At 36.2% G+C, this 25,811-nt stretch overlaps 1 protein-coding gene across 1 annotated transcript; it reads left to right on the forward strand.

Annotated features, from left to right (window-relative positions):
- Nucleotides 1-1,329: 1,329 nt before the first annotated feature.
- Nucleotides 1,330-24,511, forward strand: rspry1 (ring finger and SPRY domain containing 1). Its single transcript, NM_001045072.2, is given in 15 exon segments — nt 1,330-1,412; nt 2,704-3,214; nt 6,430-6,482; nt 11,104-11,216; nt 12,046-12,172; nt 13,323-13,381; nt 14,837-14,903; nt 14,990-15,121; nt 15,328-15,443; nt 15,831-15,974; nt 17,888-17,999; nt 18,132-18,234; nt 18,311-18,463; nt 18,606-18,710; nt 23,423-24,511. Coding segments are annotated over 14 exon segments (1,743 nt in total). The 5' UTR covers nt 1,330-1,412; nt 2,704-2,852; the 3' UTR covers nt 23,520-24,511.
- Nucleotides 24,512-25,811: the final 1,300 nt, after the last annotated feature.

A 25,811-nucleotide genomic window follows, 5' to 3' on the forward strand; every position in this document is an offset into this window, starting at 1 on the left:
TGAACAACAGCTGCTAAGGACACGTAGTTCCTACGCAAAAACAACATTGACTCTTGGGAAATGTAGTGTTCATGAAAAGGTTTTGCTTTCGAAAATCATTTATGATATTGTTTGCGTTTTAATATAAGTAATTTATATAAAAACTCAAAACATATTATTTAATACATATTATTTAATGTGTGGAAAATATCAAGGAATAGGCAGAATTTATGTATTTCATTGAAATATATTTTTATAATTTAATACTTTCTACAATTGTAATTTTAGATACATATTGTTATTTCAATATTTGTCAGTAATGTTGAACAATGAGTTTCTTCGATTTGACTCGTTTTTTTATTAGATGTAGGAGAGAAAATCAAAGATGTCAAGATACTGCAGCAGAAATATTCCCTGATATTTTCCACACATTAAATAATATGTATTAAATAATATGTTGTGTTGAACCCATTTGAATTCGGGCTGGCTGCAACATCTAACTAAATACCAGTTTTGGTGTTATTAAAACAGCGAATGCAGGGAATTAAACCTAAAGCAAAAATAGGTTACACAAGGGCCAAATAATTGCACAACTCCATCTCTTGAGAAGAACATGATTGTTTTATTGGTTGCTGGGGGAATTGAGTCCAGCATCATGTGCTGGAGAGAGAAATGTGCAACAACACACACAAGGAGCAGTTGTTACTGAGTGATGCTTTTAATGAACCGCTTCACAAGACACCGGATTGAATCGGTTAGGACGGATCTTTTCAGGGCAAGAATAGCACCGTAATATTAAACATATCATAATGGAATTAGTAAATATCATATGAATATGTCCAAAAAATGTAATTAATGAATAAAAAAATGGAACATTGCTATTGAAATGAAGCTGAATCGTGTTTACATTTAAGTGAATTTCGACGCAACAAACTTGCATATAGCAAAAACTCATATTAATTAACATTAATTAATAAGTATTAACAATAATTAATTAGTTGAAACGTTTATGCCACAGACTGCACGATGACGCAGTTACGTTCTGACGTATGAAACAGCTGAATCGTTTTTTTTTCAACCGGTTCTTTGAAACGAACTATTCAAAAGAACCGTTTCGCGGAAGTGAGTCGGACTTCCCATCATTTACACTACACCGAGTGCTCCCGTTGATCCTCCGGCTATCTTACACTGATTCTAATCAGTCCTCATGCTTTCACTTCTCAGCCCAACGTTGAGTTTCGTCTTTAGTTTCCGGCTAGCTCTGTATTTGTTTGCGGCTCGACAATATGCTGATTGTTAAAGTGGTGGTGTTGTCGAGTACGAGTCATTTCGCTGAGAAGTAAAGCGCACACACTCACACTTCCCGTGTAGTCTTTGTGTTCGGCCTACGGATCTGTGCTGCTGCATTTACCGACTATTTTCCGCTTTACCGGGTGAGTAATTTCTAGTCTCTGACAAATACACATGGTTTAACTATAAAATGCTTTTTCGTGTATGTGCCAAGTCAAAGAAGGGCTTTAAACTGCTGTTTCGTCCATCTGTTTGGAGGTGTGGCTAGTTATGTGGTTGCTAGCGATAATTTCTGACATGATGAAAGAGGCTGTGTTTCAAGACCTAGCGAACTGCCCTTTTAGACAGCTTTGTCAGAATAACAGTCACATGATGATACTTTTGGACAAAGATATATTCTGTTTTTAAGTGTCAGATAAGTAAGTCAGGCGACATGTAGTAGACAGTAGAAAGAATGACAGCCTGAGTCACCGTTGAATTTTATTACGAACCTTCATGGATAGAAGTGTATAGTGGCTGACACTGCCAGTCTTAATCTATGTGTAATTGTTGTGTTTCATTGTAGAAAGAAAGTTTTTAGGGTTGCAAGTCCTAGTGGCAGAATTTTCATTTGTACATGATCTATCCCTTTAAATGATGCCTACGTAGGCAGCTCGCTAGGGTTTGAAACGCAGCCATGGATTCTCAAGTTTTTTTTGACGTTAATTTACTGGAATGACAACACTGTTAATAAGCTTTCAGTCTGTTTGTAAATGTCACTGATTGTATTAAGAGCACACTGCCCAGTGTTCTTTCAAGTCTGAGTGGGTTGCTGTGTTTTGAATGGGGGTTTTGTAAAGTTGTTTGGTGTGCTAACTGTTAGTTAGCGTATGCTAACACTGACAATCCCAGATCTTACAAAAGTATTTCTGTTGTTTATGGACACAAATTAGAACTGCCTGCTGTTTTATGATTTATTTTGCTTTACAGAATATGTCTATCTAAACTATTTTCAACGCAGTTTATTGATGACATTTCCTTCAATTTGAAAATGCAAATGCTGTCATTTAGAGCATAAAACGACATGTTTGTGTTCATTTTAGACAACAGTATTTGGTGAAATAACCTTGATTTCCAGTTACAACAAATGAAACCATGTCTTAATTTTTGTTCTCTGAAAGAAAATCATCTCTAAATGACAATATTTTTATTTGAGTTTTGAAGTATTTTCAGACCTTACAATTAAACTAATATTAACGTTTTACTCAAACAAGTACCCAGTCAATCCAGTTCATTCAAAGAAACTAAAAGTTTTCAAGTGATCTCTTCATATCATTTTTCAGTAAATATTTCAGTCAGAACTGGGCCCTCTGAACATTTTGTTTGTTTTGCACATTTGCCACTGTTATGTTTCCTTTCCACACTGAAAATAGTTTGATGTGTAATCTTTTTCAGGACTTCAATCTCCCAGGCTGTAGGATGTGTGTTGACTGCTCCGTCAGTTTTGTTTGTTCGTCTCTGGATGCTGATGGTCTGCAGTAGCGCAATGACCGACACGTCTACGCGACCCGTACCGAGACACCCACTAAAGTCCTTCCAATGATATGATAGTAGCCACCTGGATTGCATTCTGTGCCACCAGGAGCCTCGTGCGGGTTCTCCGACTCACCGTAGAACAGCTGCAGTCAGTGCAGTTTTGGGCCAGCCTCTCGTCCGGCAGAGCCATGGGGAACAGCTGCGTGTGCAGGGAGGACAGTGACGTGGAGGAAGGATCAGCCTCTCGCAGGCAGCTCAGGCGGGTGGATAACTCTGTGTCTGATCCACCGGAGGCCAGAGGGAGTCGGCCCAGGGACCCGGTTCGACCACCCAGAAGAGGTCGAGGGCCACACGAGCCACGTCGGAAAAAACAAAACGTGGACGGTTTGGTACTAGACACGCTGGCCGTCATCAGGACTCTTGTAGACAAGTGAGTGAACCTTTCCCGTAGGAGGGATCTGCTTAGATTTGTTATTAAATCTGTTTATGAATGAATCATGGGCATCATATCAATTTCAGTTCCTTATTTTCATGTGTGTCAGCAATAACATCACTCCATCTTTGGCTAAAAGCATCCACTTGTTATTCAACATCCATTTGCATTGTGTCATGTGTATTTTTTTTTACCTCAGTGTTATTGTCTACCAAAGGGATGCCACACCGTCTGTTTAAACTTTTAAAATGATTCCGCTTTAAGTGTGCAGAGCCTGGCAGAGCTTTGTAATGAGCGTGCTATTATTTATTTATTCATTTTTTCACACAGCACCGAATTTAATCTTAATGTATTGCCCAAGACAGCAGCTTGTGATAACCAAGAGTTTCTTCATGTTTCCTTTAACAATTTGGCTTGATCTCAGAGTCGCCAGTCACTCTTCCTCTATCACATGTTCTTACACCTTCCTACACTGATGACCTACTGCTATCTAATGATGAATGATCACTTTTTAAAAGTGAAGTTGTTTTTTCTGTGCATCAGGTTGTGTGGCTTTGAACCTGATGTCTAATATGGCCTGCATTATTGCATGGGGAGCATGGCAGTGTGTGGCCACTTCCTGAAGAGAGGCTAGGGAAAATAAACGGCTTGGCAGGAAACCGATATATATTATATTCTCAAATTTTCTTATTTGTGTTCTCAGTGTTTGGACTCAAATGAAAAATGCATAAATGACAAAAAAGGGAGCATCAGCTTCTCTTTTTCTTTGTGGCTTGTATATATTTTGTTGCTCAACCACATCCTTTGGCGGCCTGTTTTTTTTTTACATGGCACCTGTAACTGTAAGGCTGAATGAGGGTTTTTTTATTATTACTGTCAATGAATTACTGCAATCAAGCTTTACTGTTTAAAGGAAACATTGATACAAAAAAAACTTGCATATTTTCAAGTCAATCTAAATCCCAGGTCAGATTATAAAATTTTTATTGTCAATTAAGAAAGTCACTTTTGTCAGATTATGCGTTTTTTTTTTTCCGTTTTTTTTTTCTCCCTGATAAAATCTTGATTTTGTTATGGGTCACAAATATGCCAGACTACACGTTCCTTCATAATCAGTCATCCTGTGACATCTACGACAAGCGTTATTTCCCAAAAATTTCAATAACCACTGATGCTTGCTGACAACTAATAACTACATTATTTAAGGGCATTTGTTATGACATGGATAAGATCAAACTTTTGATTCCTTTTTAATATTAGGATATTTGTTTTGAATCTACAATGTATATTTTCCTGCCATGGGTTTCTTATTAAACACTCACTCACCTGAACTTGCTACCAGTGAGACAGAGAAAATGAAAGCACATTAACAGCAAAGAAAAAAACGATGCTCAAAATGTAATCTTTAAAACAATGACATATTAAAAAATGAGCAAATATATGACAGGTTTTTGATAAAACAATTACTGTAAGGCATTCATTAAATCCTTGTTTTACACAGAGCAAAACACATCACCCACCTATATTGTTAAGTAGTGGAAAGTCATAAAGAAAAATATAATTCATAGTTTTTTTTTGGCAAAAAATATCTTATTGAAACTAATTTTGTTTGCTATAGTTTTTATTCTAATTTTAATTCAGTCAGTTATCTAGATAAACAAGAATAACGACTAAATCATTTAAGGTAAAGCACTTTAAAACAAGTTTGCTATATTCCCAAAACACGAATTGCTGTGAGATTGTGCTGGTTTGTTAAACAAAATAATAATTTAGCCTTAATAAAATTAAAGTGAAGCCTATATTAAACTGTTTTTACTATTAATGACTCATTTGAATAAGCAGAAAAGGCTTTTACAATATAGTCGCACAACTAAACATGTTCCCAGATTACCTCGGAAGAACAAATTCTATTGGAAGGATGAGAACTCAGAAACTTATTGTGAGAATGGAGTTGTCTGCATATTTGTGTCAGTTTGTCAAATAAAATTGCTTAAACTACCTTAATATTTAAGAAAAGATAGTTAAAGTTTGTTGATCACCTGTGACTCACCCATAAGTATACAGCCTATTTTTTTGATTACCTGACCAGTGCATTAACGACAGCACCTTCTGAGATGACCAAGAAATGATGTGCTCTTATTACCAATTGTCACCCACGAGACGGAACTTGTTGTGAAGAACGAGAAAAAAAATTAAACCTGCTAGACTTTCTGCGATGGTGTCGTGACGCGTCACAGACATGGTATTAGTTGTCATGAGCTCACATTACTTGAAAAGAAACGATTGAATCTTGTGCCATGATGCACATTTGCCAGCAACACCCTGGATCAAGAAAATCGTGCCAAAATTTTCACAAATTTTAGTGATCTGACCTGGGCTTAAGAGTAGTATTTAGGTAAGAAACAGTCAAATAAAAACAACACTGCATGTTGTTTTCTTAGCATCTTTGTAAAAAGGTTTTCAAACGATAATTCTTTTAAATGCTTACAACACCATATTATTATCCAATATGAAAAGGGCATTGAAAATGAATAGTTGAGGTACTGTTCTCAACTAAACAGAAAATCAGTGTGTTTCCGACTAGAACAAATCCCTGTGTGACCGTTACACAACAATCACACAGCAGTCAGACACCCGTGGCTGGGGGCATTAGATCTCTCTATACTCTCTCACACTCTCGCTTTCTCCTTTTTTTGACCACCCTCATAGTTGTCTTTTCCTTGTCCTCATTTGCTTTTTTTGTAAACATCGCCCCGAGTACCTCTCCGACCACTGATTTATGACTGACAAATGATCCACACCTGTGTCACTCTGCAGAGTCGAGGCAAATTTATTGTTCCTGCTTAAATGTCTCTGGTGGTGTTTTAATCGTGCCAGGCTCCCTTCGAGAGCACCTCTAGGGATTTTTTTTTTTCTATCACTGCTTAGATTTACTGTTACAGACCCAGCCTGCAAAATGGATGCATAGACCCTAAAGCCAAAACAACCACGGCGGCGGCAGTCTGCCGTCCAATAGCCATCCGTCATGCACTGTACAATCAGCCATTATAACATTAGGCTTTCATAACTAATGTCTAGAGCAGCCGAGGACTAAATAAGATGCTTACACGCTCTTGTTCTCAGGGCATGAGGCACACAGGCAAGTATTTCCTCCATTAGGTTGCTCTACTTTTTAGCCATTTAACGTTTATATTTGTTCTTTTGTGTTTCAGTGATCAAGAGCCGCCATATTCCATGATCACACTGCACGAGATGGCAGAGACTGGTGAGTGAAAGACATTCAGGATTCTCCAGCATTTTTAATTCGGAGAATTCGCTTTGTTAATCCTTTCATTTAATATTGTTTGCTTATGGGTGGTAGGACTCACAAGTTTCTTGAGATTGCTAGTGAAGGGAGTAAAGCTTACACATGTGGCTTGAATAAGTAGATGCATATACACTTATTTAGGTCACATTTTACATAAGATTATTAATACGTAAGGAGTGTTGACTGTTTTTTTTTTTTTTTTTGAATCGCTTCAATTCAGGGGTGGGCGATATGACCAAAATTTTGTCATGGTATGAGTAACAAGACTTGTGATTTTGTGACCACAATTAAAGCTTTGTTCCTAGATAGAACTTTTTTTTTTCAGAATAAATTTCTCACAGGGCAGGCTTTAGTACCCAGAAAGTCGCTTGTTGGAAGTGATATTGTTAAGAAAAAGGATTAATTGAGCAGATACTGAATTAAGCTCTGTATGATTGGTGTCACAGTCAATAACAGGGTGTCCACAGGGTCTTAAAAAGTCTTAAAATGTCTTAAATCTAAAAGCTAAATTTTATGCCTGAAACATTGTCTTGTAGGTTTAATTTTTTTTTTTTATAAACATGTCTTAATTTGTTCTTGTGTTGCTACCCAATCTAGTAAAAAACCCATACAAACCCTAACAATCCATCTCAATAAAACTTTTTATTAAAAAAGTAATTATTAACTCTATTTACTTTAATATTTTCTTAAAATAACATTTGTTTAATAATACTCCATGTATTTACTGCTGAGGCCACCGACTTGGACAAGACCTGGACATGTTGTGCATAAATCGTTCAAAGTTAAAAGCTATAATTAACTAAATTTATTTAAAAAAATCATTAAAAAATTTAAAATGTTTATTTTGGAAAACAAAGTCTTTTAAATACAAGTTGAGCTTGCTTGTTTTTACACAATATTTAAATATTTTGCTAAGAAGTAAACATTTTTGATATTAAATCATTATTATAAAATGTGTCTTATAAAATGTGTTAAATAATAATAATAATTTTTGATAGGGAAAATAAAAATCTTTTTTCATTTGGGCCATTTGAAAGTCTTTATCTTGGTGAAACCTGCAGAAACCCTAAATAAGTTGATCTTTTTTCATATATTGTTACCAATATATCAAACAAGGCTTGGAATTTTATATATAACTTCATGTTGTTTATGCTTTCCTAGTCTAATGTCGTGTAACAAAGTGGTTATTATGACCCTGTGGGAGACTATTATTTGGCAGAAGCTGATTACTGATGGATATTATACACAGATTTATTCTGTACTAAATTCACAGTTTCAAGTTGGTAATCGAACACAGTTAATTTAAATGATCTCTGAAAAGTTCGCCCCGATTGCTGAGCAGATCTTACTATCAGGGCTCCAGCCAGCTCTGGCTGACCCACACTGCACATGAGTTAGCCACTCCCACTTTTTTTTTCTTTCTACATGTCGGCGTTTACATTGAATAAAAAATAATCTATTGTGCTTGACAATGAATTTAATATCTATAACATCACACTGCCCAGCCCTACTTCTATTCATACACATGCAAATACAGGAGGCAGAAAATGAAAATCCACTGATGTTTTGCATTTGCATCTATTAGCAAAGACTTTGTTATTAATATTAGTGCATTTACACACTGCATGTGTTATACTTTTACATACAAGCTGAAAACTGGTTTGCAGTAAACATGTCTTGGTTTTCTGTAAACTCAGCTCTTGTAATGAGAAGCACTTATAAACTGGCTATTGTCAACAATAGGGTATCTTTAAAGGAAAAGTACATCTACTCATAATTGAATATTCTGTTGTATTTACTCACCCTTATGTTGTTCAAAATATTCATGCATTTTTGTTTCTTCTAATGAAAGAAGAGATTCTGAGGTATGCTGGTAACCAATCAGTTTTGACAGCTTGACAGCGAGTGTATATATTTTAGTCCATTTAATGGAAGTAAAGAGGAACATGCAGTACAGATGCAGACACTTTACCCTAAATAGAAAATTTTGTCATCACTCAAAAATGGCATTTGCTGTTTGTTTAAACTACTTGTTTAAATTGAGCCAAAACAACACAGTTCTTGTTTTTTGGGGGGACAACTTTTTACGTTTAATTCACACATATTTGTACAAACTACAAAGTTAACTTAATTTCTTTCATGTTGTTCCAACACAAATCAATTGTGTGGAACTCAGCAATTTTTACAGTGATCTCCTGACTTCCACTGAATGGACTAAAATATACAGTGGTGGTCAAGCTTTTAAAACTGTTTGGTTACCAGCATACTTCAGAATCTCTTCTTTCATTAGAAGAAACAATAATGCATGAATATTTTGAACATGAGGGTGAGTAAATATAGAAGAATATTTTTTTTTACGGTGATCGTTTAATCACCCTTTACTTGTTACAAACCTGTTTGACTTTTTTTCTTCAGTTGAGAAAATATATTTTGAAGAGAGCTGGAAACCTGTAACCATTGACCAAAGTCTTTGTTTTTCTTACTATGGAAGTCAGTGATTATAGGTTTTCAGCCTTTTTAAAAAAATATTTGATTTCTACTGTGGAAGGGCTAAGAACTGTAAATCTAGTCTCCAGGGGTATTTGATGTACATCCCTGAAACTTAACTGTCTGGTGCCATCTTTGTTTTATAGGCACTAAATTTTTTTAATCATTACAGCCGTAAATAGGCTTATGATGGTATCAAGTGTTTCTTGTGGCAGTTAATTGCTCTAGATTTAATCATGATGTTTAGTATTATTACGATATTGAGCTGCAAAAATGGTAATTTTAGCAGGTATAGTCAATACATGTATAAATCATATGCATGTTATAACAATAGGTAAGATTTTTCATTAAGGTCTCATTCGTAAACATCATTTAATGCATTAAAATCAATATGGGGAATTAACAACTATTATTGCTGTTACTGTGCTATATTTTATTAGTTGTTAACTCCATTTAATAAAACCATTATGACTTTTTATTTTAATAAATCATTAGGTATTGTCTAAGTAATTAAGATAATCTAAGATTTAAAAATGCTTTGTAGTTTTTATCATAAGCTCAGTTAAATTGTCTAATGTTAACAAATGGAGTCTTATTGTAAAGTGTTAGCAAACAATAACCCTGTAAATAGAACATAATCAATATCTCAGCGTGTCACAGGCCAGATTAACATGTGAAAGTGTTAATGTTTGAAAATACACCACCTCTTAGATCAAACAATTGGTGCTGTGATGAACAACCACTGCCAAAACAACAGTCTGAATATTCGCTATAAATGACACTATAAATGTTTAAATAATAAATAATTATTCTTGGTATTTTTGATTTGCCCACAATAACAATATCATTCATTTATTATCACCATAATATACATATTAAATGATTAAATACTATCACACCTCTAGATGTGAACACAATATGATTTCTAACCACAGATAAATGACAACACTGAGAATGTGCACATTAAACTCTTCACCTTCATTACTTTCTCCTCATTCCAGGCGAGTGTGTGAGCTGTAACATTAAGTATTCTTCTTGATCTACTAAAACGCAAATAGATTATTGTTTCCGTTTTATTTAGTTCAAATGAGAAGGCTGTCACTAGAGAAACCACATAGCTAATAATCAAAGGGAATCAGCCAAACATTGACTCCCTGGTTCCAAGCTGCTTTTTTTCCATCAGGGGAACAAGTGCAGCTTGTTGTGACCCCCTGGCTACTGATTAAGTTATTAGGATGTTAATCTAACAGCGGAAGCCGTGGAAGCTCTGTGGGTATTAGTGACGGCTGTTTTTGATGTTTGGCTCGTGCCCCGTGCTGCCATTGTCATGCCATCGCTCCGTTCTTTTGCAGTGACTGAAGTTAGAGAGTCAGGGCTGAGCTGCAGACTTTCAAGTCCCTCAGAGTGTCCTCATGACTGTTGAAACAAACACTGAAACACTGAGTGAATATTAGCTACACTGCTTTTGCTCGTTTACAAGGGGCAGTGCATTGCTGTTTCCATTTTGCATAAAAAATGACTCCTTTTATTTGCTCTTAGATGATACCTGCAGCAAACATGACTGAGGTGTTATATTTTTGAGGGTTGGTTTGAGTCTGTATGTGGATCAGCGGTCAAAATTTAGCAAGGTCATGTGTGGGTCGCCAGCCTGACTCTCTTGTGCTATTGCCAAAGCCTCTGTGACTCTTGATTTTATTTATATGTACATCTGTTGCTTCGAGCTGAGCCTGCATGTTATGGTTTGAGACTCTGTGGCGTCAGGTGGCTGCTAAGAGCTTTCGTGCAGGAGTAAACCGGTGAAAATGCTACTGTGGGCCTTAAGATTGAGTTCAACACATCCTGGAGTGCATATCAGTGTTGTACAGATGATCTTTCAGTCGATTTAGGTGCATTTTCAGTAATGGTTTTACAAACCAAATGCTTAATTTGCACACTTTAGTGTAATCTATTAGCTCACAATTGTCATCTACATAATAGCTATTGGAAAACCCTTTCAGTATTTTTTAATGTTGTTTAAATGCATGGTTCTAATACGCATACATAAAACATTTCCTATGGATTGAATGTCTGTTTCTGTTTTTCCACGTTGTAGATGATGGCTGGTTGGAAGTGGTGCAGTCTTTAATTAGAGTAATTCCTCTAGATGACCCTCTAGGACCAGCCGTAATAACACTGCTACTGGACGAATGCCCTTTGCCAACCAAAGTGAGTTCACATCTACATTACCTTACAACATTGACTGCGATATTCATTTTCCAACTCTGTTTTTCCTAACGGACACTAATGCAGCTCTATTTATACAAGCACTCTGAAAATGGAGCCACAACAATTTTCCTAGTATTATGAGTTTGTTGAGTGATATACCTAACTTAAGTGATATTCCTTACTATCTAAATGGTACCAGCAGAAGATGCACTTCTGGTACTAATTTGTTTTCCCCAGTTTTATGCTGAAACTAAAATGAAAATGAATGGCTTCTGGTTATGCGTCAGTTGCAGGTGGGTGCTTTGATATTGTTTGGTTTGGTTCTGTCAATTTTCAAATACGAAAAATAATAGAACATCTTTTAGAATAACAATTAAAAAAAATCTTCTTTAATTTAGCTAGAATGCATCAAGTTGAGCAACACTAAAAAAAAAACTGTTTTTGTTTTTTTTTTTGTTAATGGAAGAATTCTGAAGAAATGTTATTTAATTGTGTTATATTCACAAAATATATGAAGCAGAAAAACTGTGGATTGCTGATAAGAAATATATTAGTTTGAAATCAGCATTTTAGAATTATTTAAGCATATTTACTGTGTTTTTGATGAAATGCATGCAGCCTCAGTGAGTATGGGAGGCATGTGTTGATGTTTGTGTAAATGTACTCATCATCAGGATACTTCTGAATTCTTTTACACTTTTTTTTGGGGGGGGGGGGGGGGGGGTTCTGATGGAGAAGGTGGCAATAATAAGATAAAGCAGTTTCTTTCTAAGTTCAGTGCTTTTATTACCTGAGCAATTTACAAATTCAAGATTGATTGTATTGTCAGGATGCTCTTCAGAAGTTGTCAGACATGTTGAATCTGAGTGCTGCTGTGGCGCGTCAGGATGCCCTCATACCAGCTAAACACCGCAACACCACAGCAGTCCTGGGCTGTCTGGCTGAGAAACTGGCTGGTGAGGGACACACACACACGCACACACACACACATGCTTTTTGTTTATGGTTTACAAGGACTTTCTACTGCTGTATAGTATTTTATAATATAAAAACACTTATTAAATGGCTTTACCCTACCTCTATCCCTAAACCCAACCTTTAAAGAATACCTATGGCACATTTTAATGTCAAAATACCCAGTTAATTTGAAGTGTTTTTAATTATTAGGTTCACAAGGCATGATGTCCCCATAAACCATGTTAATGGAATACAACTAGGTTATACCCATTTCTTATAATTTTGTCCTTATTTTAGCAAAAAAAAAAAAGAAAATATCACCGCAAAATATGCATTCAACCTGAAAATTTCACTGTGTTGGATTCTAGTTCTATCAAAAAAACTGTAATATTAATGACCTGTGACAGTTTGAATGGGATGAAAATAAGTTCTATGAAATAAATCATAGTAAAGGAAGGTTATTTTACATCCTAATTTCAATTCTAGATAGACTTACACATAACTATTTATTGTATTCCTCCCTTTCTTGTCACTTTACTGTGTTTAACTGATCTATTTCTAAACGTATCACCTGAATGTATTTAAAACTTTTATCTAGTGTTCATTTGATTTAATTTTTTTTTTTATATATAAAACTTTTTTCGTTGTGTACCTTTTGTCATTTATTCTAAGTTTGCCATGACAGGACATTAGCAAGACAGCATGACTTATATTAACTCCGAAGCTGTCGCAGAAGTAATTATGCCCTTTTATTTTTGCATATAAAACATCAGGATTTTGGATTCTTTGAAAGGAATTTGAGATCTGTTGCATCTCGTTTTACATCATCTTTGCACTAGCTTATATCTCTGATGCTAAAGAGCTGAGTTTGCAGTCTGTAAAGAGCTGTCATGCTTGGGCTTGCTGTAGGCTCCCTAAGAGACCTGTGATTTGACAGCTATGCTGAGGCTGCAACACACACACACACACACACACACACACACACACACACACACACACACACACACACACACACACAGAGACACGCACACACACAGTCCAGTTCTCAGTTTGAAGATCCATGCTTCTGTTTTAAGGTCAAACATGCTGCCCATAGGAATCATTTGTTTAATACTGGTGTACTTCATCTTTTTACTCTTTTGTCTACAGGTCCAGCAAGCATTGCACTCCTCAGCCCTGGAACTCTGGAGTACTTGCTTGAGAGTTTGGTGAGAGCATAGACTGTTTTATTACAGACTTTGACAAACATGATTGTTCTTTTTAAATAACTTTCATTTGGCTCATAAATGTAACATTCATACTATCCATCTGCTTTTTTAGTCCTATGAAAAAAAGGAAATAGATTTAATTCAAATTAATGCAATACAAGTTTATTTGTACAATGCTTTTCACATTAATTATTGTTGAAGGCAGCTTTACAAAAGTTGCTCGTTGTATCATTCGAAAAAGAGATAAGTTACTATTACTTACTATAACTTTAATAACTAATAACTTTATTAGTTGCTAATAACTTCAATTACTAAGAACTTTATCAGTTAAAGTTATCATATTTAAACATAATTAACCTGTTATTATATATTATATAGGTGATGTCTATGTGTACATATTCAATGAGGTGTATTTGTTAAGGATGCTCCAATTGATCAACCGAATATCAGTATCGGCTGATAGTCACATTTTTGACATGATCGGTACTTGCCAATCTGACCGATCTCATGAACTGATCGGAAATGTTTGTTTATGGGTTTACATGCACCTGGCAGAGCTACAACACATGAGGAGATAAATGATGCGTGTGGGCGTGAGCAATCGCTGCACTCAAACACAGCCTCAAATGAATAGGTTGCGACCCCTATACAGTTTATTAAGTGATGGTCTCTTTGTTGTTGTTTTGAGCTGTTGTGATAAGAGTGGAGCGATCACCCCTGTCTAGAGTCACATCCAACCCTATGACCTTTGCTGGAAAATCTGGTAGTCTCCCGCATATTCATAGCAGCTTCATAAGGCCCGCAAATTATGGTGACTAGAGTGGATGTTGACCAAGAGAACAGATTGCGAGAGGCACTTTGATTGGTTAATCGTATAGAGCAGTAAAGATATCTAGAGTGCAAATCCCCCTCTCTCATAGATGTTTCTAAATTGCATTGTCAATGATTTTTCTTACCAATTTTTTTATTTGTTTTTATCTTTAATTTTTTATCTATAAGCTGCTACTAAACATGACATATTCACACTTATGGTTATAAGAGACATATTTAAGGGATTATATGCAACAATCTTTATTAATTCTCTTGGGTAAGGTGAGATCTCCACTTAAGTTTCATATTTAGTGGGAAAATCTGCTTTATGCATTATAATGCTTGAAGTATCAGAAGTATCGACCGATCACCATAACTTGGACTTTGTATTCGCTATTGAATGCAAAAATCTCTAGTATTTGTGTATTATTATTCTGTTTTCCTCGGATGGTTGATTGGGTGTTACAGAAATTAGCACATACATTACATATAACATTAATAATTATTAATGTATAATTATTATAATATTGATTAGAGTAAGAAATGCTTTTAAATCTTCAAAGTTGTAAATCTATAGTTTTGCTTGCATATTTGGCATAAGTAATTTTTTCAACTGTTTAATTCAGTTCTTTTGGTTTTCCTCAGAGTTCTGAAGCCCACCCCACTGTTATGCTGTTTGCTCTTATTGCTTTAGAGAAGTTCTCACAAACCAGTAAGTCTAACTGATGTCAGATCAATATTTCTATCAGAAATCTTTCCGAAAATGGTGCATTTGATATGATTCATTATTCGTTTCAGGTGAGAACAAGTTAACGGTGTCAGAGTCATGTATCAGTGACCGTTTGTCTGTTCTGGAATCCTGGGCAGATAACTTAGATTACCTAAAGCGCCAAGTGGGCTTCTGCGCTCAGTGGAGTCTTGATAACCTCTGTGAGTACGTTTTGATGGGTAATCAGGACTTTTAGTATTTGTAATTGCTATTGATACAAAGAAAATAAATGTTTCTCAGGACATCTGAAGTCTTTTTAATATAAATGATTTTTAGTAATAACTGTTTGCATTTTATAATTGTATTGTAGATTGAAGTCTTGTGGCATGTTTGACTGATGTTATCTTTGTCTCTCTTTGGCTCATAGTCATTAAAGAGGGGCGCCAGTTTACCTATGAGAAAGTCAACTTAAGCAACATCAACGCCATGCTGAACAGTAATGACGTCAGTGAATATCTCAAGATCTCTCCTACTGGACTGGAGGTGAGAGACAAACCAATATTGTTAATTATGGGAAAATTCTGCATTTAGGTAATGCATGGTGTGTTAAGAAATTGAAAATGTTCACTTAGTGACAGATAAAAGACAAAGTCTTTCAAAATGAAAATAAAATAAATCAACTGCGTGTACAGGGCATCAGGAATGTTCTAGAGTAGTGATTTTGTGGCAGATAGGATTCTGTTTAAACCAGGAATGAGATCGCATTCATTTCGGGTTTATCATAAACAAACAGCATTTTTTTTATTAAACTACTGAATGGTTCAGATACCGAATCAATCAGAATACCCATGTTCATCTATTGTGCAAGTGTAGCTGTTTATATTCATAATATAATGTCTCTAATGAGATCAATGTCATCTTTGTCTTTAGGCCCGTTGTGACGCATCATCATTTGAGAGCGTCCGCTGCACGTTCTGTGTGGATTCGGGGGTTTGGTACTATGAGGTCACGGTTATCACCTCTGGCGTCATGCAAATTGGCTGGGCAACCAAGGACAGCAAGTTTCTCAACCATGTGTGTTTTAATTAAGCTCTTTTATTTCTGATTTCTCCCTTAGCTTCATGTTTTAATATTCTTATAAAAGTACAAATATTTTTTATGAACACTTAAGGTACAGTGGAAGTCAGAAATATTAGCCCCTCTTTGATTTATTTATTTTTTTTCTAGAGAAACATTTCACAAATGAAATTTTTACAGTATGTTGAAATTTTTTTTTTTTTAAACAAGATTTGTTTTAATTCTGCTGGAATAAAATAAGTTTTTCATTTTTTAAAAACCATTTTAAAGTCAAAATTATCAGCCCATTTAAGCTATTTTTTCCGATATTCTACAGAATAAACTATCGTTATACAATAACTTGCCTAATTATTCTAACCTGCCTAGTTAACCTAATTAACCTAGTTAAGCCTTTAAATGTCACTAAGCTGTATAGAAGTGTCTTGAAAAATATCTATTAAAATATGATTTACTGTCATCATTGCAAAGATAAAATAAGTGATCTAAACTATTATGTTTAGAAATGTGTTGAAAAAAGTCTTCTCTTCGTTAAACAGAAATTGGGGTAAAAAATAAACGGGGCTAATATTTCAGGGGGGCTAATAATTCTGACTTCAACTGTATATACAGTGGATCTTGCCATTCAATAGCCATAAGTTTGATGTCATTATTAGCAATAAACAAACAATCAAACTATATACAATGTGATGAAAATGACAGTAGATTTAGTTCTGAAATGCAACTTTCAGAAATGTTGGGTCAATATGACTTGCACTACCTGACAAAATTGTTGCCAATTGATCTTGTTGCCAATCCCATTTGCAAGAGCAACAAATAATAACTTGACTTCTAGTTGTTCATTTGGAAAAATGGCAGAAGATAGATTTTTTTTCTGAGAAATCATCTGTTGAACTACATCCCATTCATCACAAGTACTGTTGAAGATCTATTGGAACCTGCATGAAACCAAGAATCTCATAGCAATCAGTCAAGTTTAGTGAAGGAAAGATTATAGTTTGGGGTTACATTCAGTAATGGGGGTGTACGAGAGATCTGCAGAGTGGATGCAACATCAACAGCCTGAGGTATTGACATTTGTGCTGCCCATTACATTACAAACCATAGGAGAGGGGAAATTCTTCAGCAGGATAGTGCTCCTTCTCATACTTCAGCCTCCACATCAAAGTTCCTGAAAGTAAAGAAGGTCAAGGTGCTTGAGGATTGGCCAGCCCAGTCACCAGAAATGAACATTATTGAGAATCTCTGGGGTAAGATGAAGAATGTTGATGATCTCTGGGAGTCCTGCAAGCATGCTTTCTTTGCCATTACAGATGACATTATTAATGAGTTATTTGAGTCATTGTAGAGATGTATGAGTGCAGTCGTCCAAGCTCATGGGAGTCATACAAAATAATAATGACTTTTGTCTACGCAAAGACTTTTGTCTAAGCAAAGTCAGACCTTACTGTCCTAATTTAATAATTTTAAAAAAATCAAGGCATGATCAAATTTTATTTTGGTAAAAAAAAGTGTAATCTAGAGGCCTTTGCCTTTTATATAGGCCACTTCTGATACAAAATGATCAACTAGAAGTCAAGTCATTATTTGTTGTTCCTAAAACTTGGATAGACTAAAGACTTTTGTCAGGTAGTGTATTATTACTTGACTATTACTGGTTTAACAAATGCCACTTTAGTATATATAGTAAATTTATAAACTTTAACTTACCAAATAAATTTAAACTTGCCAAGCTTGCATTTTAAAAAGATACGTTGGGTTGTAATAATTTGAATCATAACTAATAACAAACTAAAATTGTCTGGGTGTTTCGGCTTATTTTAAATGACCAGTGTCCTGTTATATACACTTATGTATTCTAAAAATAAAATAATTGTTCTGTAGTAAGAAAACACATCTCTGTGTTTATACAGGAGGGTTATGGGATTGGAGATGATGAGTACTCGTGTGCGTATGACGGCTGCAGGCAGCTGATCTGGTACAACGCTCGCAGTAAACCTCACTCCCACCCCTGCTGGAAAGAAGGTTTGTAGAGCATCCTGTTCAGCTCCCAACATCTGCATGTGATGATTACCTATTTACAATTGCCTACATTTATTCCATATCATCATTTTGTTATTACAACGTTGTGTGATCAGTGTTCTCTGGTCTTTCTAGGTGATGCCATAGGCTTCCTGCTGGACCTCAGTAAGAAGCAGATGATTTTCTACCTTAACGGACACCAGCTGCCTCCTGAGAAGCAGGTGTTCTTCTCTGCCACGTAAGCGAAGATCACTTCCTTAACCTTAAAACGAGCATGATGGAACTTTTTGAACACTTGGCTTTCTTTGTTTCAGGTCTGGCTTCTTTGCTGCAGCCAGTTTTATGTCCTATCAACAGTGTGAGTTCAACTTCGGAGCCAAACCCTTCCGCCATCCCCCCTCCATCAAATTCAACACCTTTAATGAGTTTGCCTCGCTCGCATCAGACGAGAAAATCATTCTGCCCAGGTTTGCACCATTTATTAGATTGCTGTACAAAGGGTGAAGTATCAATGGCCGTTATAGATGTGAATGATGCACTGGTTATTATCTAAAGTAGGTGACTCATGCAGTGAGTATCTGAAATTGCTCTTCCTTTGTTTTATTTCAGACACAGACGCCTAGCATTGCTCAAGCAGGTTAGCATCAGAGATAACTGCTGCACCCTCTGCTGCGACCAGATGGCGGACACTGAACTGAGACCCTGTTCGCACAGGTACAAAGATCAGCTTATAGAATCAGTGTTTACACAACTGGCTTTATGGGGACAGGGGCTTGGTTGAGGTGGAGTAGAAAAGAACAACTGTTGTTTGGGGAATTGGGACATTTGGAACACATTCAGCCTTTTGTAACCCATATCCCGGCATTAAGCCTGTTAAGAATTTTAGGGTGCACTCACACTATGCCATTTGAACCGTGCCAATGTGTGTTTCCTGGTTTGTTTGACAAGTTTGAGGGCGAGGTTCAGTTGGCCGTCCCTGGCCCGGTTGGAAGATGTGTGTCAGTGCGTTTTGGTTGGGCTTTGTCGTGGTACGCTTGTAGTGTGAGTGCAAAGCACACCTAAGCCTGAAACTGAAAACACAGCCTCACTTTTAAGGGACTGTTTGATATGGATTTATTAATCATTCTCACTTTTTTTAATGAAAGCAAACTGTTGTAGTTTATTAAAGTCGCAACTGCCGCCTTCAGCAAACCTCCTAATACATGCAGCATGATGACGGTTATGATAATTTATGAGCATCAAAAGTTGTGGATCTGTTCTGCAAAATATTCAACTGCGAGTCACTGCATCCCAACCAACTAATAATAACTCAAAACAATATAACTTAAGCAATCTCCACTGTAATAAGCGAGAACACTTCTCTTCCTGTTAAACTGCTGCTGCACCACACATTATTGCTGTTGTGCGATGTGTGCCTAGAGTTGAAAAAGTCAACTCTTAGTGGAAAAAAACAGGCTTTGTCAGTCAATCTTTTTCATTCTTATCAAATGAAAGCAGAGGTGAGCTTGCCATTGAGGTAACAGCAGTGTTTGTGTTGTCAAGACGACTACAGAGATTTTTAAAGATGGAGGAGACACTTGTGGTCACTATTTCAAGTTATCTGGAGCTGTATGACTTCGCAAATTATGAATGTCAAAATATGATTAAATATTAATATATTTTTTTTTTAACAATATCAGCAGCAACGCTCGCGCACAATTTGCTGCTGATTAAGTCGTTGCCTTGCAACAAAAGCATACTGTACTTCTTTTTATCTTGTCAACAAAAAAGGCAGTGTGGTGCGCCTCTCGTTCTCTGAATGAAAAGGTGCATTTGGTGGGATCGACCTCAAAGATATAGTTCTCCTAAATGCAAAGCTTTCTAAGTACAGTTTCTAAGTTACAGTTTCAGTTTCTTGTACAGTTGAAGTCTGAATAATAAGCCCCACTTTTACTCTTTTATTTTTTTTTTTTTAATATTTCCCAAATTATGTTTAACAGCAAGAACATTTTCACAGTATGTCTGATAATATTTTTTCTTCTGGAGAAAGTCTTATTTTTATTCAAATATATTTTTAATCTAGCCGAAATAAAACAAATATCTAAAATATATATGTATTTTAAATAATTTTAAGGTCAAAATTATTTATTTAAGCTATAAAATTATTTAATAAAAATTATTTAAGCTATATATTTTTTGATTGTCTACAGAACAAACCATCGTTATAGGCCCAATCCCAATTCTCTACCCCTTAGCCCTACCCCTCACCCCTACCCCTCATTTTGCGCATTACCTTAAAGGGGTAGAGGTGTCCCAATTATCTTCAGCTTGAAGGCATAGGGTAAAGGGGAAGGGTAGATGGCCCTTCGAATGAAGATTTTTCAGGACCATGCTCGAAACAAAGGGGTAAGAAAATTTCCTGGAATACACCAGCCAGAACGGCAGGATAGTTGCACCCAGAAGTAAGAAGATCCACAAATAAATTTTTTTGTCATTATTATAAATTTTACAACAAACAAGCATATGTTTTAATACATTCATAACCACAATCGTGTTTTACCGTCATGCTTTAAAAAAACAACGCTAAAATAAAAACCGCTTAATTTCATGATCTATTATACATAATCGTAACTCCTGTATAGCAGTCCCACAACATTCTGGCACTCGATGATACTCGAAAACCCTGTCAGAAAAGTCTTGTGGCTGGGAATGAGCTTTTTACAGTGTCTGCTATAATGTTGATGTTGTTTTTGGTGTGTTTACATGGATGAATATGGCCACTGTGTAAATGCACAGTACAGTTACAATCTTATTGCCACGCTAGATCGTTATGATAACATTATATATGCCTTCAGTGATTTCCTGAAGATAAATACCAAAAAATAACACAATTGGAATAACTACAGCAGTCGCGGTCGTCTGATCTCATATGAAGCATGAGATTGCGTTGACATATGATGATGTGTGCAGGTGCTGTAGTGCTGTCCCAATTCTCAGGGGTAAATTTTGAAGCCCTTCCCTTTCACACTCTGTTCTTAAGGGCCAAGAGGAAGGGGTAAGGGTACAAAAAATAGAATTGGGATTGTGTCTAACTTGCCTAATTACCCTATCCAGCCTAGTTAACTTAATTGTCCGAGTTAAGCCTTTAAATGTCACTTTAAGCTGTATAGAAGTGTCTTGAAAAATATCTAGTCAAATAGTATTTACTATCATCATGGCAAATATAAAATAAATCCGTTATTAGAAATAAGTTTTTGAAACTATTATGTTAGAAATGTGTGTTAGAAAAAATAAATGGGGGCTAATAATTCTGACTTAAACTGTATCTTACTTTTTCTTGCGTTGAATGATTAGTTCACCCAAAAACTACAATTCTGTTAATTAACTACTCGCCCTCATGTCATTCTAATCCCGTAAGACCTTTGATCATTTTTGGAACACAAATCAAGATATTTTACATGAAATCTAAGAGCTCCCTTATCCTCTATAGACAGTAATGGTCTCAAGATGTCCAAATTCCAGAAAATTAGCTAAAAACATTGTGAAAAAAATTTCATGTGGCTTCAGTGGTTTAACTGCAATCATACGAATCTCCAAGAACAAGATGGTGCACCAAAAAACCTGTAAAAACAACATTGCATGTCTATGTCTGCCATTTCAGATCAGAATGGGCGTTTACTACTGGCAATACAATTTTTGCATGTTATGCTGCTGACACTAATAGCAATGCGACATACTGCCCATAGTAAATGTGCACCCTGATCTGATACGGAATGACAATAGCTACGTTTCCATCCTCCTCTTTTTATTTTGCATTTTGGATATGCGCATTAAAAAATGGTTTATGCGAACGCCAAGATGCGCATCAATTTTGAAAATGCACATTAAAAAAAGTATGCTCATAACTGAGCACGATAAACTTTTTATACGATAATAAAAGATGAGCATAAAAACTACGATGAAACACTTTTCCCAAACAATTTCCAGTATGTGCGTTATAAAAGTCATAGGATTTTGTTAGAGATCATGTGATGATAATGTGTGTGAATATGTCTTGAATGAATAAACCAGCAGGCTGAGCACATCATCTTAAAACATCTTAAATGTTTTGGTCATTCTAAAATTACTTAATCATTCCAGTATTTGTGTTATTATACTATTAATTACCTTCAGAACTCCCAAGAGCGTCTGTGCTCTGCGTTTTACGCCTTCAAATGCCACCAATCATTTATTCCACATCAGCATACTGTCTTCTGAGGCGCAAGTCATTTAGTAAATGAAAAAAAGATTCACACAGCTTCTCCTATTACAGCAAATTCAGTTTTTACCGTCGATATTTGGCGCCAGTTAATCAGGAAGTGACGTTTTGTTCTCTACTACTGCTTGGATTGAAACGCTGCTTTATTTGCATATCTTGTATGCGATATACCAGTTTTGCTCATAAATTTAATTTGCATCTTTGGGTGGAAACATAGCTAGTGTTTTTGGTTCAGTTTGAGACAGTCCTTGCTGTAGCCTGCAGTTTGATGACATACTGGACCAGGTCCAATACATAGTGGACGAGCGCCAGCGGATTTAGGTAGAAACACTAATTATTTGTATTAATTATTAAGTAACACATTAAATTGTGTGTTAAATAATGTCGGTCATACTTTATTTTGATGGTTTGTATGTCGAATTTAGGTTGAATTCCATCTACATACCAATTAATTCTCATTAGATTATGAGTAGACTGTTAGGTTGGGGTTGGGCTTAGTGTAAGTTGACATTTACTTGCAAAGTTTCTCATATCAGTTAAATGTCTGTTGAAGAAGCAGCATCAGCAGATATTAAGCAGGCAGTCCACTAATACTCAATCGAACCATCAAAATAAAGTGTAACCTTAATGTCTACATCTTTCCTAACCCTAAACCCAACCGTCGCAGTAGCATGGATGTTACATTAGTGGGCGTTACGATGTCCATTTTAACCGCCTCGCCGTACCGTACCTTGCGTGTTTGCTGATGTGCACCTAGAGTTAAAAAATGTGCTATGTCAATCTTTTTCATTTTCCAGCCAAATGAAAGCTGAGGGGTGAGATTTCCGTTGAAATAACAGCAGTGTTTGTGTTAGAATTAGACCTGGTCCAGTACATCAATATGCTGCAGACTGCAGCGAGGACATCTTGTTCAGTTTTAGTTTGCTACAAAGAAATGATGCACAAAAAGAAGCTCCCCCCTACTCAATAATCTATTTCAGTTGGAAGTACATCAACATACTGAAATGAAAGTCTCCGCAATGTCTGGTTCACCCAGACTTTAAAAAAATGAATTAATCTTTAAATTAAATGATGATCGATTCTGGGAATTTTTGGAATTTGATATCACCAATCTGTGTGTATAATGTGTTGATTTATTTACTGTATTAGTTCTTTGTGATTTATCTGTTTTCTTGTGTCACGTCTTCAGTGGGATTTGTATGGAGTGTGCCTTACAGCTGGAAACATGCCCACTGTGTCGTCAAGACATCAAGACACGAGTCAGACTCATTTCCCACGTGTCCTGACATCAGCCCATCAACCCTAAATGTGGACTTTCCCCATCAAGCTTCCATCCTGTCCAGTCCCTTCAGTCCGAAAGATCGACCTGACCAATCGAAACCAAGATGCTGTCTCAGGATTGGACGCAACAGCGCTGGCCTTTGACGGATGGAGTAGATCCTCCTTTAAACTGGAGGGAAGAAGAGAGAATAATATTGACTGGTAGAGAAAACTACTATTGCACTCCAAGAAGGCCCCTATCAATAGAGGGCTATTCAGAAGCTGGAAAGTTTAAAGGCTGCTGAGAATTTAAATCTGCATTTCCAGGAACAGCTTAAATATGGAACAAATGCATCCATTACATGCTGTTCTGTCTTTGAGTCTCTTCCCTCTCAAGCTCTGGTCAGGGTCTACTACTGTGCGTCTCTGTTCAGATGTGTTTAATATATATATACATATATATGTGACCTCTCTCTCTCTCTCTTTTTTTTAAATCTCAACAGGAAACAGCAACAGTGTCTTAACCACTTTGTTTCCTCATGCCTGCCTCAGAAAACCCATTATTTTTTGCTCTCTCAGACTTGATTGTACTTGAATCTGTTCTGGGTTGATTGCCCCACATTCTCAATATGGATGCGGAATGTCTTGGTGAGTCAAGACACAGTGATTTCTTTTTTTAAAATAGTATTTTATATTGACATATGATGCAAAGTTAATTTAGAAATAAATTAAGCCAAATTGGAACGTTTAGATTGAGTATTAATGAGTGAATATTGATTCCATCAGTCTCGAAAGGCGATTTTTAATGAGAGGAAATTTCAGAAGATTTCCGCAATGGTTAATGCACATATCAGTGTCCTTATGCTGCTGATGCTTAATGTGAACTTTCTAAAGCAGTTACAAGACTGAAATCTCCAGCGCTCCCAAAGATAAGAGAGTGTGATTGAATTAAGAATCTTTCATTTTCTGATTTGTGTTGTTTGTAATAAATGTCTGTTTATGTGTTGCTTATTGTACATGTTGTTATCTTAGTGAATTACTCTTTTTCAACAGTAATATGTGTGAATTCCAGAATACTATTTCAAGAGTTCACTCTAAGATACATTCATTCATTTAATTTTCGGCTTAGTCCCTTTAAGTAATCTGGGTTCACCACAGTGGAATGAACGCAGCGGATGCTTTTCCAGCTGCAACCCATCATTGGGAAACACCCATACACTTCCATTCACACACGTACAGTGTGGACAATTAGCTTACTCAAGTCACCTATAACACATGTCTTTGGACTTGTGGTTGAAACTGGATACCCGGAAGAAACCCACATGAACATGGGGAAAACGTACAAAATCCTCACAGAAATGCCAACTGACCCAGCTGAGGCTCGAACCAGCGTCTTCTTGCTGTGAGACAGGATCGCTACCCACTGTGCCATCGTTCTGCCCTCACTCTAAGATATTGCTTGATAATAATAGCAGGTTTGGCATGCTGTCCCAGGAGAGACCAGTAACGCAAGCTCATGCGACAAGTTTCGCAGTTCGCTGCGTTGCAAAGTACAAGCTTGGTGAACTCTGACCTGCGAAATTGCGTCATTGGATGCGTCAGACCATTCGAGGATCAAAACATGACCTCTCTGGTCAGAAATTTAAAATATGGAGCAATCGCTCATTTTTTTAATGTCCAATCTTGTTTAATCTCGCCCCTTTTCGCAGCACTGTACTACAGAATTTTGCACGCTCAGACTTGAATGTGTCCGCAGTATCAGTTTGCAAAACTTCACTTAATCACAATCTCCCAAATGTAAATAAACAAGTTTTTGAAAATTATAGTAATTAATTTAAACTTAACAGTATTACCAATTAGAAATTATATTTTGTAACCTATGGACTTTAAATTGGTATATGTTTACAAATTTAAAAATGAAATACAGCACGTCTTAATAAATAAAGGCGGTAACACTTTAGAATAGTTGTTCAATAGTTAACGTTAGTTAAAGCATTTACTGACATTATAGCGAATAATCTTGTAAAGACATAATCACATTTCAGCAATGCACTGTGAGGTAACATGAACTGACAATAAACGGATATTATTTAACTTTAATAACATTAACTAAAGGGGAGATATGGTGGCGCAGTGGGTAGCGTGATTGCCTCACGGCAAGAAGGTTCCTGGTTTCAGCCCCGGCTGGGTGAGTTGGCATTTGTGTGGAGTTTGCATGTTCTCTCCATGTTTACTTGGGTTTCCTCCGGGTGCTCCAGACTTGTGCTGTAAGTGAATTGAATAAGCTAAATTGAACGTAGTGCATGAGTGTGTATGGG

This window comes from Danio rerio, chromosome 18 (assembly GCF_052040795.2).
Source record: "Danio rerio strain M-AB ecotype USA chromosome 18, GRCz13ab, whole genome shotgun sequence".
Lineage (NCBI taxonomy): Eukaryota > Metazoa > Chordata > Actinopteri > Cypriniformes > Danionidae > Danio > Danio rerio.